General features: G+C 42.8%; 1 protein-coding gene across 2 annotated transcripts; it reads left to right on the top strand.

Annotated features, from left to right (window-relative positions):
- Positions 1-1,242: 1,242 nt before the first annotated feature.
- On the top strand, positions 1,243-18,443 carry Akr1e2 (aldo-keto reductase family 1 member E2). 2 transcript variants are annotated; one of them, XM_069990571.1, is made up of 10 exons: positions 1,243-1,332; positions 3,660-3,827; positions 6,373-6,489; positions 7,260-7,337; positions 8,490-8,612; positions 11,343-11,440; positions 13,123-13,195; positions 13,751-13,834; positions 14,961-15,043; positions 15,741-18,443. In XM_069990571.1, exons 1-10 carry the CDS (start codon positions 1,294-1,296, stop codon positions 15,781-15,783), a joined length of 906 nt encoding a protein of 301 aa, XP_069846672.1. In that variant the 5' UTR covers positions 1,243-1,293; the 3' UTR covers positions 15,784-18,443. The 2 variants fall into 2 exon arrangements, with proteins under 2 accessions (XP_069846672.1, XP_069846673.1); XM_069990572.1 differs by lacking the exon at positions 3,660-3,827 and having other exon boundaries at positions 15,741-18,442.
- The last annotated feature ends 200 nt before the right edge of the window (positions 18,444-18,643 follow it).

Below are 18,643 nucleotides of genomic sequence, written 5' to 3'. Positions count from 1 at the left end.
TGTTTTTACAGCATATACTACCTATACAAAGGAGTTTCGTTGGGATATTTCTATATATGTGTATAATGTACTTTGAACAAGTTCATTCCTTCTGTTATACCCCCTTACCTTCCTCCTTCCTCCCCTTTCTAACAGTATTTATCACCTTTCATTGTGTTTATATGTGCATGTGCCATGTATATGCCACATATATCTATCCAACAAATATGAGCTATGTACTAATTCATATGAAATATGAGATATCATACAAAATGCTACATATGGTATGAAATACGATATAGGATTTTGATGGTATATGTATTGTGTATATGTGTATATATACATACAGTATTTTGATCATATGTATAATGTGTCATAATCTATTCAACTTCTAATACGTTCTTCATTCCTTCTGACCTTCCCCCATGAAATCACAAGTATTTTCATAGCGCATTTCAGCCTCAGGTTCCTTTCCTCCTTAGCAATATGTTCAATATTGGGAATATTCAAACTGTCTGATCATTGTCATTCATGTACGACTTGCCCCGATTATAATTATTCGTCGACATAACCTCCTCCCTTTGGAGTTCTGTGGAACATGATGTTATAACGTGACCCTTCCTCCGGTAATCGCTTGTCACCTTCCCTGACCTCACTGGGAGCACACAAGGCGGCGGGGAATCTATGGAGATTCCACTGACACCGGTAGAGCGCCTAGCACCCCACTTGTAAGAAAGTGTGGCCTCGGTCCCGCCCCGCCCTTCCTCACCCTGGCCCGGGGGGGGGTGGGCGGGGAGGGAGGTTAACTATTTTGGTCCGGGTGTCTACAGCGGAGGCAGGATTCATTCCAGACTCTGCCCTGCGCTCGGGCACAGCCCGGGAACCTTATCTGTACCCCTCGCCCCCCCCCCCGACACACACACACACACACACACACACACACACACACACACACACACACACACACACACACACACACACACACACACAAACACACACACACACCGCAGCCGCCGCGGACCTCAGCCGCGCCGCCAGGGGACCCGGAGACACCCCAGACCCGGTGGGAACGAGAGCGCACACCCACCCCCCACTGCTGCGATTCAGGAACCAGGGCAGCACTCCCAGCCAATCAGAGAACCGCCATACTTTGGACCAACCAATCAGGATTCAAGTTTCCAACCAATCGGTTCTCTCACCGCCGACATTTCCACCAATCAGAAGCGCTCATCGCCGCGTTTCCGTTATCCTCTGCCCTGGGTCTCCGTGACTAGCTGCACGGCGCTCGGCGGCGGCGCGGTGACGCGGGGAGCCATGGAGAAGATCCCCGCGGTGGGCCTGGGCACTTGGAAGGTGACGCGGGCTTCGGGGCCGGGAAGGAAGCACGCCGGCTTCGGGGGGGAAAGGTGGGGAGTTGGGCGCGAGGGACCCTCCCCCTGGGCTCCCTGTCCTGGGGCGGGGGGAAGCGGGGGGGTGGCGTCTGGCCTAGCCCGCGCTGTCCAGCTGGACCCCGTTTGTGCTCCCCGGGTGCTCCCGGAAGCGGAGGTCACTCCTGGGGGGGAGGCGCAAAGGTCATAGGCTGCAGAGGTCATCTAGGAGGGCAGAGGTTACTCTGAGGGGGGGGTCACCCCAGCACACAGAGACTTGTTGCGAAATCAGCGCAGGGCTTCATGCGTGCTTGGCAAGGGGTTTTGTCACCGGGGTGCTTTCCTCGAACCCCAAAGGATCGTTCTGGTCCGGGAGAGTTCACCCCTTCCTCCGTGAACCAGGGAATGTTTGGGCAATGGCTTGGCTGAGAATGGGGAGGGCAGCCAGATGCGTGGGGAGAAGAAGTCGGTGGATGCGGAGGCCAAGTCAGTGATCAGTTCTTTAGAAGCAAAAGGAGGAAAGCCCACAGGAGGGGCCTCAAGGCGTGGAGAACTCTGGCAGAGGGGGTCCTCCGACTGGATGCCAGCGTGAAGAGGGGGGTGGCAGCCGCATCAAGGAGACAGGGAACGGTGAAAGTGCCGGCGTGGTTGTCAAAGAAACTTCAGAATTCCATTGGCTTCCTTGGAACAAGCTCAAGGGCAACTGGTACATTAGTGCTCCGTGATAGGAGCAGTGAAGACTGTCATCTGAGCTGCCGTATCAGCTAAAAAGCCTTTTAAATGAACTCTTGAATCACATGATAGTTAAATGTAATCCTTGATAGAAACATTCTCAGATAAGTCACACAGGAGGTAATTGGTTAAATCCGAGTATACTCATCCCCTGCTAGCCAAAATATCATGGACGCGATTTCTCCTCTTTGCTGGCCAGCATCCAGGGGCCAGGGCTGTCGTTGTTCATACATGGTCTCAGCGGTTAGCCAGGGATGTGCACCGGATAGACATTCAGCCCATTCTTATGGCTGGTTCTGCAGAAAGAATTGGGAGTGGTCCCTTTTTTTTCTATTTGACTGAAAGATTTTGTTGAATTGCAATCATTTCCTACACATTTTACAGAACTCTCTGATGGTTTCCTTTATTTTCTAATTGCTTCATCACTTCAGCAGTTTCAGGACTAGCCAAATTGGATTTGCTTTTAGAATTACCTGATTTTTTCCCTAGGATTTTTTTTTCCATTTTTACATCACTTTCCCCCCCTCCCCCTAGCCCCTTTGTTTATGTTTTGTTTTCTGAGATAGGATCTCAGGGCTGACTTTTCCTGTGCTGACCTTGAACTCAACAGTTCTCATTCCTCTGCCTTCCGAGTAGCTAGGATTATAAATGTGCACCTCTATGCCATCTTGTTTTCTCTTAAATATACTTTATCTCATATCCTGCAATGAACTCATGTTATTTTTACAAATTGACCTTCTCTTGACCAATCTTTCTAGGGGTTTCTATTTTATTAACATTCTTCAAATAACTCATATCTGGCATTACTTATTACATCCTATTAGTTTACTGATAACATTCTTATTTTCTATGACATATGATAGATACTTGCCTTATTAATTTTCAGCCACTCTGAGTTTGTTCCTTTTTACATGAAGATAATTGTACTGATATATTCATAGCTTTACAGAGAAGCTCAAGTAAAAAGAGACTTAGTGAACTAGAAATCTTCCTTTTTACTGATATTGTAAGTCTTCTCCCAGGAGTCATTCCCAAATTCTAAATCCTTTCCTTTCTAGAACCCAGTTTATAGTAATTGTTCTCTTTTCTGAACTTCCATCTATATTACTTATGGCATTTAGTCTGTCTGGGGTTTTTTGTTTTTCGTGTTTTATCTTGTGCTCGTTTGTGTGGTGGCTTGCCTTCATAAGCAAACACTTAACTTTACAGTTAGCCTCCTGTTTAGTCTTTGAGTCTACTGGAAGGATCTTATATCTCTTGCTGTCTCTTATTATTTATTCTACATTTTTTAATTCTTTTGATCATGCAGGAAGTATGGCATCTAGTACAATTTTCTGTTGGTACTAAAAGTAACTGCAGTGCTCCTCCCATGATGTAAAAGAGCTGTAACAGATTATCAATAAATTCCTTTCTGACTTTGATAATCCCTGATTTGGGGGAGTGGTTACAACCAGTATCAACTTGGTGACTTAATGTTTTTGTATGTATTACTTGATTCCACGTCTGTGGTGGAAAGGGGAGGAGGGTGGGAATGGGATACCCCACTGAAGAAGGGACACTTAGGTTTTGTTGGCTTTGCAGGCCTTGCCAGGAGAAGTGATCAATGCTGTGAAGGTAGCGATTGACATGGGGTACCGGCACTTCGACTGTGCTTATCTGTACCACAATGAGAATGAGATTGGAGAAGCAATCTCCTCCAAGATCCAGGAGGGTGTCGTGAAACGAGAAGAACTGTTCGTGACCAGTAAGGTAGGGTCTTCTCAGTTACAAGGACAGCAGGACCTTAGCCTCCCTGTCTTGGGTCACAGGAGAGGTAAAATAACTTAGCACGGAGGATTTGACAGTTTTCTTATGGCAGCTGGTGACTCTGCTTTGTGCTCAAACCAGAATTAACAAGGACTTTTCACAAACAAGTCTTACCACATGTGTGTAGGTATATTTGGTTCATATCCTTTATTGCCATTGGAAATGCACAGAGATCCTCGAATAAACAATCCAATTGTGAAATATATTGATTGAGTAGTGGTCACTCTGGGTACAGCAGTCAATGGGCCAAAACTCTAGGCCATCATGAACTCTGTCTACACAGGAATTTCCAAACTCACAATCATATGGGGGTGATTAGTAAAACACAGATTCCACGTTCTACCCCAAATTTGCTGAATAATAAAAAACTCTGCAAGTTGGGTAGAGAAGCTCTGCAAAATGGCTTAATAGAGAAGGCAGATGGAGTCCAGGCACCAGGCGTGAACCAGCCTGGAAGTTTGAGGAATCTGTAAGAAATCTGGTATTCCCAGATCACACAATGGGAAGCTGAAGAAAGTAAGGAGAACTGGAGATTTGACTGGTTTCAGATTTTGAAGTCTTAATGTGCCACATAAGGAATTTGTACTGTTTCCTAGAGGCTTAAAGAAAAAGTCAGTTTTTAAGCAGAGCAATTTATATTATATGGAAGCGAGTTGTGTTATCTGTGGGATCTCACACCTGCTGAAAGGAGTGTGCCTTTGAGACATTTGACACAGAGATGGGAGACCTGTTAGGGAGTATTAACACAGTGTAAGATGGGAGATGGTGAAGGCCATGATGGACAGACTGGCCAGAGATGGAGATGAGAAAATGGATGTGAAGGAGCTTTAAGAAGTAAGCCCTTGGAAAATGTACACAATGCACCCATGATAGTAGGAAACAAAAGACTTTCTTTCCTTTTGAATTTTTCTCCTTTGAAGCAGCATGTCAAGACCACAAGATGATTAGTCTCACATTCAATTTCTAGCTGTCAGTACTTTTGTCAGCCTAAGGGGCACAGCAAGAGCATCTGTAAAAGGAGAGCTGGAGTTCGATCATCTCCTGAGTCATTTCTAGATTTAAACTTCTATAGTTGTTTCAGTGGTGGATTTGCCTTCCTATTTTACTTGGAAGTAATCCGCTCTTAACATTGATCCTTGTGACAATTTCATCATTCATCAACTTCTGTTGTCTTTGTTCTCAGCTAGAGAATAGAGAGAAAGAAAGAAGGAGTGATGTATGCTTATCCAAGGAAAGCCATCATCTGAGGGCAAGTAGCTTCTAAGAGGGTTATAGCCATCAGGAAAGTGTGCTCATTCTTTTGTAAATTTGGACCTGTCACTAAATGTAACTAAAACTAGATAAGTCACTTGTATATTTATCACTCAGAGATCATTTTTGCTCACAGTGTGAAGTAAACCTTCTAGAATTTGTCCTTTTTTGTGTTATTAAATTCTGTTTGTCACTTATTTTTATTTTTTTAGTGCCTGCTCTTTTATAAAAAAATTTCCTCATTAGTTTTATTTTTACTTGTAACAGAGCTTTGGAGCTGACCTCTAATGTTAATAAAAAATGTATTAGGGAAAATAATGAAGGGAAAAGCAATTTAGAATAGTTGTTATTCAGGAATGTGGAAAGAAATACACTAAATTACTATAAAGCAATATATTATATATGACATGTTATGTATATATATATATATATATATATATATATATATATATATATAAAGTTACCTGGTTTAACATGCATGATTATAATATCTTAGAACAACAGAGAAGCTAGAACATGAAGTATGTATGACTGGAAAACATGATATAAAAATTCTGATTTTTTTGGGGGGGGGAGGGTCTAGTCATGGGGCCTGAACTCTGGGCCTGGGCGCTGCCCCTCAGCTCTTCAGCTCAAGGCTAGTGCTCTACCATTTGAGCCATAGCACCACTTCCGGCTTTTTTCTTTTTGCTTATGTGGTGCTGAGGAATCAAACCCAGGGCCTCATGCATGCAAGGCAAGCGCTCTACCACTGAGCCACCTTCCCAGCCCCCCCAAAAATTCTGATTTTTTTTATTCATACCTTTTCTGCCTGTAGGTATTGTTTTTGCATTTTGTGGTCCCAGTGGATCCAAATAAGCAAAAACCCCTCCCATTAATAACTTCTTCTTCAAGGTAGCATCTTATCACTTGAACCACTTGAAAAGGCTTCCAGCCTTTTCCTGGTTGATTGGAGATAAGGATCTCTTGGATCTGTCTGTTTGGATTGCCTTCATATCTGAGATCTTCAGCTCTTTTGAGAGTAGCTAGGATTATAGCCATGAGCCACCAGTGCCCAATTCAAATTATACATATATATTAGTATAATGTCTCTGCCCTCCCCTCAGAACATCTCCCGGAGTCTTCACTGTTGAATCGAGATGTGGTCTTCCACATAGAAGCTCTGTGGGTCTTTGGGGATGCTTCAGTGTTAGCACTGAATGTAGCTTGTAACCATGGCCTCCCTTCTTTACTGTAGCTCTGGTGCACCCACCACAGCAAGTCCTCAGTAGAGTCGGCATGTACCAAGAGTCTGGAGGCTTTGAAGTTGGATTACCTGGATCTCTACCTCATACACTGGCCCATGGGTTTCCAGGTAGGGTAATTAGATTTGCATGAGAGACTAGATAAATGTCAAGATAGGAGGTAGTTCTGAAGCAAAATAGTTGCTACAGTTCATAGTGGAAACTTCCTGAAAAAAAATTAGAAAGCAGGCTGGAACTTTCAACATGTTCATTGTTTAGGTGTTATTACATGTGTGTTGTCTGTCACTTGCCAGCATATCATGACACATAGGCCATGATGGTGCGTGAATAAAGAGGATAGATTTCCATCTATCCTGCACATGCTCAGAAGGAGATGGTACCCGAGTAAAGAGGATAGATGGGATTCAGTCCCTGTACTTGCTCAGGAGAGCTTGATTTTTACCCTTGTACGGTATCTTTCTCCACCTTCTGCAGAGATGTGCATCTTTGCTTTCTTATCGTATTATCTCTCCTTACGATTGGAATTCTCAGAAGAGAAGAAACAGTCCCCACAGCGGAGTTGGGAGAAAGCTGTGTTCTTAAGCCATGAAGAATCAACTCCTCCATCCCTGAAATCATGCACTTATGTAGCAGAGATTCAAAGCCCTCCTTCCCTGCCTTCTAGGAGAGAGAGAGTAAACTTCAAGGCTGGCAGAGCCTTGGCTGGCCATCCAGTTCATGGTCCTAGGAAAATGGAGATTGAGAAATCAGGACCAAAGCTTAGACCCCACTCTGCTGACTGGAGTTTTCCCCCATATTTTTGGATCCTTTTCCTGGTCAGACTCCCCCTAGAGGATAATGACAAATCCCCAATATGCTCTTTTTCTTCCGGTTCTCACAGTCTGGAGACAAAGACTTACCTTTGGATGACAATGGCATGGTTATACCCAGTGACACGAACTTCCTGGATACCTGGGAGGTAAGCTAAGCCACACCATCTTGAAACGTCATCCCTGCTCAGAGATGTCCAGGTAGGAAACACTGGGAGACCTTTTAAGCTTTTTGTGTTCAAATTCACTTAAGTCTGTCTTGAGACACAGATGTGTGGTATGAATTGTGAGTTCAGGTATTCATCTGATGAGTATATTTATGTCCGATCACTTTCTTGTTATCTTGACCCTAATATGGTATGTCTCTCTAAAACATTTGAAGGATAATTTTTTTATTTCCCTCAATGTTAACATTTTTTAGTTCAGAAATGTCACATTGATTTCAGAAAACATAAATGAAGACAAGGTAAAAAAAAATCTTGTGTTTTCAACTGGGTACTAGTCATTGGCACATGTCTAGTTACTCAGGAGAAGTTTGAGAGGATTAAAGTTCCAAGCCAACTAGGGCAAAAAAAAAGTTCTTGAGACCCCATGTAAACCACTAGCTGGGCATGGTGATGCACTTTTGCCTCCTAAGCAATGTGGCAGAGCCCAATCCTGGGGGCTGAGTTTAAGTGGACTGCCGTTCTATTTCACAAGACCACTTCTCAGCAGAAAGAGCCGGCCATGGTGAGGTGCACCTGTCATTCTAGCTATGCCAGGAAGCATAAGTAGGAATATCTCAGTCTAGACCATCTCAGGCCAACACAGTGAGATCCTCTCTCAAAAATAATCAGCACAAAATGGGCTGTATGCATGGATCAAGGCATATACAGCCTAGTTACTCAGAGAGGCTGAGCCTGGTCAGGAAAGTCCATGAGACTCTTAACTCCAGTTAATAACTAATAAGCTGGAAGTGGAGCTGTGGCTCAAAGGGTAGAGTACTAGCCTTGCACCAAAAAAAAAAAAAAAAAAAGCTCCAGATAGTACCCAGGCCCTAAGTTCAAAGGGTGGAAAAAACAATTGCCCTGTAAGATAGGCAAATTATTCCCAGTTCCAGCTTAGTGTCCCCCATTGTTAAGAAACAGAACAGAGACAAGACCATGGCTGTAGAAATTCTTGTGATGCTTCAGGTAAAGTTTCGTAAATGTATTTTCTGTGACGTTTTCCCAAAGCTTCTGTGAAGTTGCTGAAGGAAGTGCCTTGTCCGTGGAATCCAGGCAGAGCTCGGGTACCCAGCAGCATTCTTCGTTCTCTTCTAGGCCATGGAGGACCTGGTGGTCACAGGCCTGGTCAAAGCCATCGGCGTGTCCAACTTCAACAGCGAACAACTTGACATGCTTTTGAATAAGCCTAATTTGAGGTTCAAGCCATTGACCAACCAGGTGTGTGCACTAGTGGCTTGAGTGAAGACATGTAGTTAGGCAGTGCTTTTGCAGGTGGAGGGCAGCCTGGAGGGCAGCTAGCCACGGGCGGCTATGGACAGGTCACTGGTGTGTTTAGGAGGATGGTAGTCTCAGCAGACCCTCATTTCCACTGCCGAGAACAAGGCCCTGCTCTACCTCTTCTAATGCCCTCAGACGGGCCTCAGAAAAGGAGGGCTGACATAACACCTACCAGGCTCTCAGACTGCCAAGATGGGGTGTTCATATTCCTTCTGTTTTATAATACAGAGAGAGTCTTCATGAGGCAAAGACCATTGCATTTATTCATCTAACTGGCTCTGTATGGCCAGGGAACATTTCACAGTGTTTTATTTCACTGAAACCTTACCAAAAAGTTATTTTGGTAATATAATATATGATATATATAGTTATATATAACTATATAATATATATTATATCTAATACATAATTATATAATTACATAATATATGATTATATAATATAATCATGATTACATAATCATATATAACTATATATTGTTATATATTATATTATATATATTTAATATATTATATATATTATATATATTTAACATATATAATATGTAATATATAATACATAATTATATAATCATATATAATATGTTATATATTATAAATTATATATTATATATCTAATGTGTTACATTATATATTACATATATAGTTAAACATATATATTACATAGTTGTATATATAATGATATATACAACTTATACATATAACTTATATATGTTAATTTATATATAACATATATAACATGTGTTAACTTTCATATATGTTATATATAAGTTATATGTAATATATGTTAACTTATATGTTATATATAGAAAACATATATACATGATATATGTTATATATGTTAACTTATATGTGTGTTAACTTATACATGTGTTAACATATGTTGACCTATGTTAACTTATATATATGTTATATATAAAATTATATTCATATGAGTTAATAGTTATAAAAAAACATTTTGATAAAAAGTATATATATACTATATATAATATCCTTTAGTATACTATAGATATACATATGCAATTTGTATATAACTATATATTATATCATGTATGTTATATATAAATTGTATATTATGTATTTATACTATATATTATATATGAATTGTATGCATGTATTTTAATATATATTTATTATATATATATTATATATTTATATAATTCACATGAGAACAGAACTTAATGAATTCTTTTTTTTTTTTTTTTTTTTTGCCAGTCCTGAGGCTTGAACTCAGGACCTGAACACTGTCCCTAAGCTTCTTTTGCTCAAGGCTAGCACTCTACCACTTGAGCCACAGCACCACTTCTGACTATTTCTGTTGATGTGGTACTGAGGAATCGAACCCAGGGCTTCATGCATGCTAGGGAAGCACTCTACCACTAAGCCACCTTCCCAGCCAAGGAATTCTTATAAACCAAGCCTCACACTATGGCCAGCATTAACGACATGAAACAGCACAAGGAATGCCCCAGCCACACCTTACCAACACTTCTCCTTTCCAGTTGGCATGCATGCCTGGCCTTGCGAGAGATAGCTGCTGTTGCTATTGTCGTTCATGTAGTGATTTGTTGTTGACCCCTTTGCCTGGGTGCCTTTACCCCGTGTTGTGTTTGTTAATGTCATCCATATATATGCATGTGAGAGTGCAGGTTATTCCTTCTTGTTTCTATGCACTTGCTCTTGTGTGAATAAATCAGAATGCATTTGGACATTTGGGACTGTTAAGAATGAAACAGGACTAGTTGTGGTAGCTCATACCTATAATCCAGCCACTCAGGAGTTGTGGTACAAGGCCAACCCTAATCAAAAGTCAGAAGACACTATCTGAAAAAAAAAAAAAAATATATATATATATATATATATATATATATATATATATATATATATATATAATTGTAAAAGAATCACAGGCATGGCTCAAGTGCAATCCTTGAGTTCAAACCCTACTACCACACACAAAAAAAGCAAGCATTATATTTTCCCCCAATGAGTAAGATAATAAGCTTTAAAATAAAATATGGCACAACATAGATCCACCATGAATCATAAAGGACACAAGTGGTCATACTCAGAAAACTCAGGCTCCCAAGCAAGAAACCACATTCTCAGCCTTCCAGAAGCTTCTGCGTCCTGTCCTTGTCACCAGCACACAGTGCAGCCACCACCTGACTTGCAGTTTGGTGTAGCCTATTTTGAAACCGTCATGCCCAGAATGTGTTTCTAGACAGTAGAGCTCTTATTTTGTGTCGGTATCTTTATGTTGAGGAGCTCCTTAAATGATTAGGAATGGTTGTTGCCAGATCTAGCAGAAACAGACAATCAACAAATAAAATATATGAGGTGTCAACTGCAGGAATGTGTCATAGAGGATGATGAAGGGCAAGGGAGAGAGGGGGGCTCTGGATATGGCAGATGCCCTCTGATGATGAAGGCCTCACCATATGGGTGATGCTGAGCATTCAGATGACGTCAGTGTCTAAACCGCAGACCTCTTTGGCAAGCAGCATCTTACAAATGATCAAACCCAACTTATCCCATGGGGATGAAAACACCCAGGCTTCTAGAAGAACTCTGAGTCTAATCAATGACAACAACCGAGACCTTGCTGTAAATCTTCTCTCGTGGAGCGGTGGGTCTGAATTTTCATGGTGTCCCGTGATTCTGTTTGTAGATTGAATGCCACCCGTATCTTACTCAGGAGAAACTGATTAATTTCTGCCAAGACAGAGATGTATGTGTCACTGCATACCGCCCTCTGGGTGGCTCAAGGTAAGGATGCTTCAATGGCTAGGTCCTAGCAGGGCAGAGATGTCTCCCCACATTTGGGAGATCTTCACTATGAAGGTGTGGAGGACTCAAAGGGTGTCCACTCCTGAACTGAAGGCAAGGAGCTCTGATGGAAGCTGGACGGTTACTTTGGGCTGCTCTGAACCACGCTGTGCCTTTTAAGGGACCACAGCCTAAAGGGATGGCTTTGTGGAACTCCATCTAGTTCATCCGTCAGCTGTTGATCACTCTTACAGGGTGAGTCTCAGGCCTCACATTCATCCAAGGATGTGGAATTTGCACTTCACTCTTGCTAATCAACTGGGGAGCCCCCACCTAAGCCAGAAATGAATTGTGTCACTCTTCCCCTGCTCTCCCCCCACCCCACCTCTCAAGCCAACCCAACCCCAACATCCACCAGTCATTGTGCCAGAAGCTCAAATCTGCCCTCTGATCTCTCCTGTCACCATTTCTATTGATGAAGCAGGAATTCCCTAAGGTCCTAGAGGAACCCTGTAAGTCCCTCCCAGACCCACCTTTCTTCTACTTCAGTCAAGGCTCCTCCGCTGGCCTGTCCTCTGAGGGCCTCTGGCTTCATGTCTCCCCATTCCCGCAAATCCCCGGTGCATTCACCCAGTGAAACGACTTGTGGTTGCTTGGATAAAATGTTCTTTCTAGTCTCTGTTCTTTTCTATCTTTGCATACACCACTCTTGATAATCTACTTTTTCAAACCTAGTTTAACGCCCATTTCTGATTGAAGATTGAACTCAGCCGATCCTCCCAAGAAGCCCTTCTGCAGCCCCGACTTTGTATTTTGTGCCTAGCCCTCGTAGATCCCCTTGTCATTGCTCCCTTCGCCTGTCTGCTCGATAAAGCTTCTTGAATGCAGGGCCCCGTCCCAGCCTCTTGCTCAGCACAGTGCCTAGAGATGCTGAAATGACTTCTACCTTATCATCTGTGTTTTCCCTGTGAAGGGAGGTGTGCAGATTTGAACTTTGGCAAAAGCTGGGTTGTTCCTCAAAAGCCGGGTCACATTCTGTGGCTGAGCTTTGGGATAGAAGTGCCTCTGATAGCTTGCGGTAGGGAATCCATCTGGACTGCTGGCCTATGAAAGAAAGTGAGTGTTCTGTTTAGTTCATGCCAGACACTTTAAGGAGCATACTGAGCCCAGTGCTTGGAACCTACATACTGCTTCATAGATGCTGGTTTGTTTGTTTGTTTGTTTGTTTGTTTAAAATTAAGAAGTTGCCTCCTAATTACTAGAGCTTGTCCTTTTTCCAGGACAAATGTCATAGATCTCTAAATCTCTTATATAGACTATATATATGCTACTGTGTATATGTTGTATATAGATAGATCATATAGTAAACATAGATTTTTTATTTGTTACAGTCCTTCAAATCATGGTGTGGTCTGGAACATGCTGAGAGGATGTGTGGAAAGTGATGACGTGCATGTGTGTGTGTGTGTGCGTGCGCACATGCACATGCGCATGTGTGTTCCCCACAGTGTCATCCGTGACCATCTTCAGAGAGTGGATTTGGGGTGATGTGTTTTCCTGCAAAAGCAGGCATGGATCACAAGGGGAAAATACCAAACCTTCCATTATGAAGAAAAGTTTGGTGGTTGATTAGCACCTTGGTTGGATTTTCTGGCTCACCACTCTGTGCTATGTCTCCCTAGTGAGGGGGTGGAGTTGATGGAGGACCCTGTGATCCAGAGGATCGCCAAGAAGCATAAGAAGTCTCCTTCACAGGTACGGTGCAGGGCGGGGCGGCGGGGGGGGGGGGGGGGGGGGGGGGGGGGGGGGAGGGTGGAGGCGGAGTGGGGAGTGCGAGCTTGGGCTGGGAGCTTACCTCTCGAGGTCTTCCCACTGTGTCAGTTCCTAGGATGAGTTGATGGCTCGTCAGAGCTTCCATATTCCCATTCACTCATGTCACACACTGTGGGTTCCTCACCTGTCAGTGCTCAGGACAAGTCCCTGGGCACTCCCCTCTGCCCCAGCCGTGGGGACAGAGTGAGAGACAGCCCCCAAAGGCCTTGGTGACACTCTTGTTCCTTGTTCTTATGTCCAGGCTATTTGGGTGGCGGGGGGTGGGGGAAGAGGGCCTGGGAAACATTAGGGGATTCTCATTAAGGTGTTAGTCGTTACAGATGTATTGATAAAACCTCTCAGAAAGTCCCAGTTCCAGAGGGCTTGGGTGTGAAGGACACGCTGGACTCGGACCCGGATGTCAGAACTCACGTGTACACTGGAGATAATGTTGGCTCCCTCTGAATGACAGGCTTTTTCTCCCCTGCCTCCCTGCAGATTTTGATCCGATTTCAGATACAGCGGAAAGTGATCGCGATTCCCAAATCCGTCACCCCACGTCATATTCAAGAGAATATAAAGGTAGGTGCATTCCTCTGTCCATGTATTCATGCGGGCCTGCTCACCATCGCTAGCAGTGCAGACAGCACAGAACCCTCCCTGTCCATGCACAGTCAGCCTTCCCCTGCGTCCAAGCACCCTGACTCCCATCTATCAGGGGTCCCCTGGGGCCTGGTGTGGGCTCCATTCACTCCAACAGGAGGAGGAAAGAGGGAAGAGGGTCTCCCATGGGGTAGATGGTGATGGACTCCGTGTGGGAGCGTGGACCCACTGCCACGTCACATGGCCACGCTTACCCTCGGAGCAAGCTGGCTGTGGCCCAGTGGGTCTTTGGGAGAAGCTGGCTCATGGGTCGCTCTAGAGTAGTGTCCTTGTGTGTGTGTTGAAGGATTCCAGTCATGACTCTCGTTCAGAGATGTTTGAGAGCTGAAGTTCTGCTGGAACTTGCTCCAAACTATGCTACCACCTGGACTCTTTGTGTTCAGAATTCCCATTTACACTCCACAGCCCATTTCTCTAGGCTCGGGGCCAGTTGGCTTCTAGGGGTGGATGCTAGGGCCCCACAGGGTCTCTCCCCTGGTGGGGGCATGTGCCCCTTCCTGCCCTCCTGGGCAGCCATGGGTGGTGGTATTCATTGTGAAATGCTGCTTTTGTGGGGGGATAGCCCTTCAGGGTGTGCAAGGATTCAGGCTGGGAGGGGGTAATAATACTATCGTCAAAGGAAGAAAAGATGACTGCTAAGAAAGCATGTTCTGTCACGTGGAAAATGCTAGAGCTCATAGTCTTGGGAACTGTGAGGCCTCTTAGTTGGGAGAGCATGGAATAAATGGCCTCATCTTTTGAGGGGAAAAGACAAAGTCAGTGGACAAACTCTCTTTCCCACACCTCGTTCGCAGTCCCATTTGGTCTTTACTCCCAGGAGTTGATGGCAGTGCACCCCTTATCATTCCTGAGTTTTCTTTAATATAGCTGGGGCTAAGCCAAGATCAGAAACCAAGATGGTGAAAGCCAAAGTGAGTGGTGGGGGTCAATTCCAAGTTCCTTTTGTACTTCTGTGTCCCTCACAGGTCTAGCACAGTGCTGTGTAGGTGACATATGCCATTGGGAATGGAGCCGAGTTTCTTAAGAACATTTATTTTGGTTCCAGGTATTTGATTTTGAATTAACAGAGCAAGATATGAATGACCTCTTGGATTTAAACAAGAATCTCCGCCTGGCCACCTTGCCTATGTAACTATATACACCTTCCCACATACACTTTCTTTTTAAAATACAAGGAGCAATGTAAGATCGGATGACTAGGTACCTTAGTAGGCTTTTACCATATACATTCCAGGTTAACTCAACCTGCTTGTCATAATTCTTTACTATTTGAGGATGGGCCATTGGAAAAAGCCCAAAACTACGTGTGTGTGTGTGTGTGTGTGTGTGTGTGTGTGTGTGTGTGTGTGTGTGTGTGTGTGTGTGTGTGTGTGTGTGTGTGTGTGTGTGTGTGTGTGTGTGTGTGTGTGTGTGTGTGTATTACTGGGGCTTGACACCAGGACCTGGGCATTGTCGCTTAGCATTTTTGCTCAAGGCTGGCACTGTACCACTTGAGCCACAGCTCCACTTCTATTTTTTTTATTTATTATTTGTGTTTCTTTAGTGGTTAATTGGTATAAGAGTCACAGGTTTTTCTGCCAAGGCTGATTTCAAACCTCAGTCCTCAGATCCTACCCTCTTGAGTAGCTAGGATTATAGTCATGAGCCACTGTAGGATTATAGTTGTGAGCCACTGGAGCCCAGCCCCAAATTAATTCATCTGCTAGAGAGTTAAAATGTTTCTCTTAAAAATAATCACTTTGTTCCTGAGGGGTTGGTTTTTGTTGTTATTGTTGTTGTTCTTGTTGTTTGGTCTTTGTTTTAAAGTTGGTGTTCTGTTTTTCAGAAGTAAAAATCACAAAGATTATCCCTTCCACATTGAGTACTGAAGATGGCTTCCGCTCTCCTCATTTCTGCTCAGCCCAGACAAATTGCAAAGCTTGAGTCATTGGCCATCTCTGCAAAGGTCTGTCGGGGCAGCATCCAGGGCAGCGGTGTCCGGGATGGAGGCAACAAGTAGAGCCTAGTTCTCTGACAAACCAGAGGGACTGTGTTCTGAGTGTTAAAAAGACATAAGTGGTCATGAGGAAAAGTGGCCACGAACTCCAGGGATCCACAAAGGAGTAAAGTCTGTAAAACCCAACAGGGTACCGGGATTTCTATGAGTCCATCTATGTGGCCACTACATTGAAGAAGAATATCGGTGATTGACAAATTAAATTTGCCTTTGCATTTTAAGGAAATAACTGAGTTATAGAATTATACAAGAGTTGAAAAGAATAATCATGATCCCTTGCTTCAATAGGCTATCCATCTAGAACCATTATGTTTTACCTTCCTGCCCCCTCCCCCACTCCATCCCCCACACACACTGCCAGTGACTCATAGATGATCTGAAAGCAAAATCTGCCTGCACACCTCAAAAGGAAAGCTGTGATTGTTCATGTCAAGGACGCTGTTTACAGCATAGGAACTAAAACAAGAAGTGGTCTAGAATTCAGGTTTCAACTGTTCCAGCCAGGCCTCCAAATGATCAGGGGAGTGCTTGAATAGCGTTTCAAGGTCAAAAGTGAGTTGGAATGTGTAGGCAGATTTGAAAGCATGGCATTCCTGCATAATGAGAATCAATCATTTGCATTTCATGGATTTCCTCAACCTACACAAAAACTGTCCGTTAACTCAGCCACCAGGTGGCGCATGGGACCACCTATTGCAAAAGGCACAATCACTGCACCTGTGAAATCATTGTAAAAAGCCAACAGGTAACAAAATTAGGAAAACTTAAAGAGTTTCCTAGAGCTTATACAGTCACACTTCTTATCAGTAGTTGCTAATTCCCTTTGCAAATGGTAATTAAGTGCTCTGTTTATTTTCATTGAATTCTGAAATTGGAGTTCACAAAGCTCTTCTCTCCCTTGGTCTCTTCAGGTAATGTGATTTCTATATATGTTCTTCTTCCCTGCTCTGGGTTCTGCTGAAGCACATTCCACACAGGAAAGACAGACAACTAGAACCCTTTTAAGCATCTTCCTATGTCAATTGGCTTGTATTTCTGATGGCTTTTAAGACTGGCAGTTACTCATCTTAATACATACTTGTCCCCTACTGGGCACTTTATTACTTTACAAGTATAAAAGTACCAAGATTAAATAGCAATTAAAGGGATAAAACCATGGAAGAGGACAACTTAAGAAGGTATGAGTTGATGATACTCAATGCATGTAGTTGTATGTGGACACACTGTAAGGTATTTTCCCTGTGTGGGACATATTGATACAAGATACAGCCATCATCAGCATCTGCCTGCCTTACTTGTGATAAAAACCTGGACATTTCAAGTGCCCCCACTTCGTAATTCAGTCTGTTGCTTGCGTGATGCCTGCTCTGGAAAATGTTATCTGAGGAGAGCAAGGTCATGTAGGCATGGACTCCTTTGTGAAGTTAAACTGTATTTCTCCCGATACCATTATCAAAACTAAAGGCATGAATTTATCTCTCTTATAGAGAATGTATCTCTTATAAGACCTGGCACAGGGACTTGCTCATGATAAACTGTGTACTTAGAACTCTCCAAACCATTAAGGAGGATCCCATATCAGTTTCCTGTGGCTGTTGCAACATTACCACCAGTTTAGTTGCTAAATAAATCCTTCGCTTGTTTTCTTTTCAAGTTACAGGGCTCAAAGTCTGAACTCTGTTGTTTATAGGGTTGTGTCCTTCTGGAGGACTTAGAATGATTTTATTGTCTTACTTTTTCTTGTTTGTGGGTGTGACCAGCATTCTTTTGACTGAGGAAGACAGTGTTGACTTCTTGCTCAGTCAAAGCCTAAACCTTGCCAGTTCTCAGCTTGGTACTAAGATAAAAGTGTAGAGTCAAATCTGTAAAACTATGAAACAGACTCCTTAATATATATAAAGTCGCTTAGATTTTTCCTTTGTTACAACTAAGCAATTTAGGGTAACTTTATTAACTCTGAAAACTGAACAGTTGCAAGTTTTCCCTGTCTTGAACATTACCAAAGATTAATAAACCTGTAAGTCTATTTCCCCAAACAGCAAAAGACCAATGTGTTGTTATAAAAATAGACACTAGCCCCCAATTTCCTTGAACAGAGGCAAATTCCTTAAATTATCCTGGGAACTGAGTACCCCGACCTCTTCCTTACAACAACCATAGGTAGGATATGTCAAATTATCTATTTAATGCAAGGAAGTTGATACCAACTCTTTCTGTCCCTGTCTCTTTCTCTGTGTGTGTGCGCACACCTCTCCTTGGTTTCTGTATGCTAATCATATCCTTCAAACTTAATGAAGTGATATGTATAATTCTAGCAATTGTCAATTGCTTAGTTTTTCATTTGTTGTAAGTTTCATTTGTTGTAATTGCTTGATATAATATTTTTATGGTGATTGCTATAAAATCATGTGCAAATAATGATTCATATAGCCATATGTGACCACCCCTTTTTTTAAAATTCATTTTGAGACTGTTTTTCCCATGTTCTTGATGTAATAAATTTCATTGACATCTGGATATTTTTAGTATTATGTATTCACACATTGTTATGTGTTAATTAAACTTTGACTCTATTTTAAAATGTAACAAAATGTATATTGCACAATAGTTACAGGAAAACTAAGAACTACAGACAAGTGAAAAGCTAGACTGAAAGCTTGAAAGTATGCCAAGGCCTTAGCTACATTCATCTTACCTGTGATCACTTCCAGGTATGTTGGCATTTCAGATTC

Source organism: Dipodomys merriami, unplaced genomic scaffold (assembly GCF_024711535.1).
Source record: "Dipodomys merriami isolate MVZ:Mamm:240054 unplaced genomic scaffold, mDipMer1.0.p SCAF_4, whole genome shotgun sequence".
NCBI lineage: Eukaryota > Metazoa > Chordata > Mammalia > Rodentia > Heteromyidae > Dipodomys > Dipodomys merriami.
Note: the sequence above shows the minus strand (reverse complement) of the source record. Positions and strands in the feature narration are given on the sequence as shown.

Coding starts and splice junctions, on each gene's coding strand:
- Akr1e2 (XM_069990571.1), top strand. CDS start 1,294: ATGGAGAAGATCCCCGCGGTGGGCCTGGGCACTTGGAAG. Junction 7,338..8,489: donor ACTTCCTGGATACCTGGGAG/GTAAGCTAAGCC, acceptor GTTCTCTTCTAG/GCCATGGAGGACCTGGTGGT. Junction 13,196..13,750: donor ATAAGAAGTCTCCTTCACAG/GTACGGTGCAGG, acceptor GCCTCCCTGCAG/ATTTTGATCCGATTTCAGAT.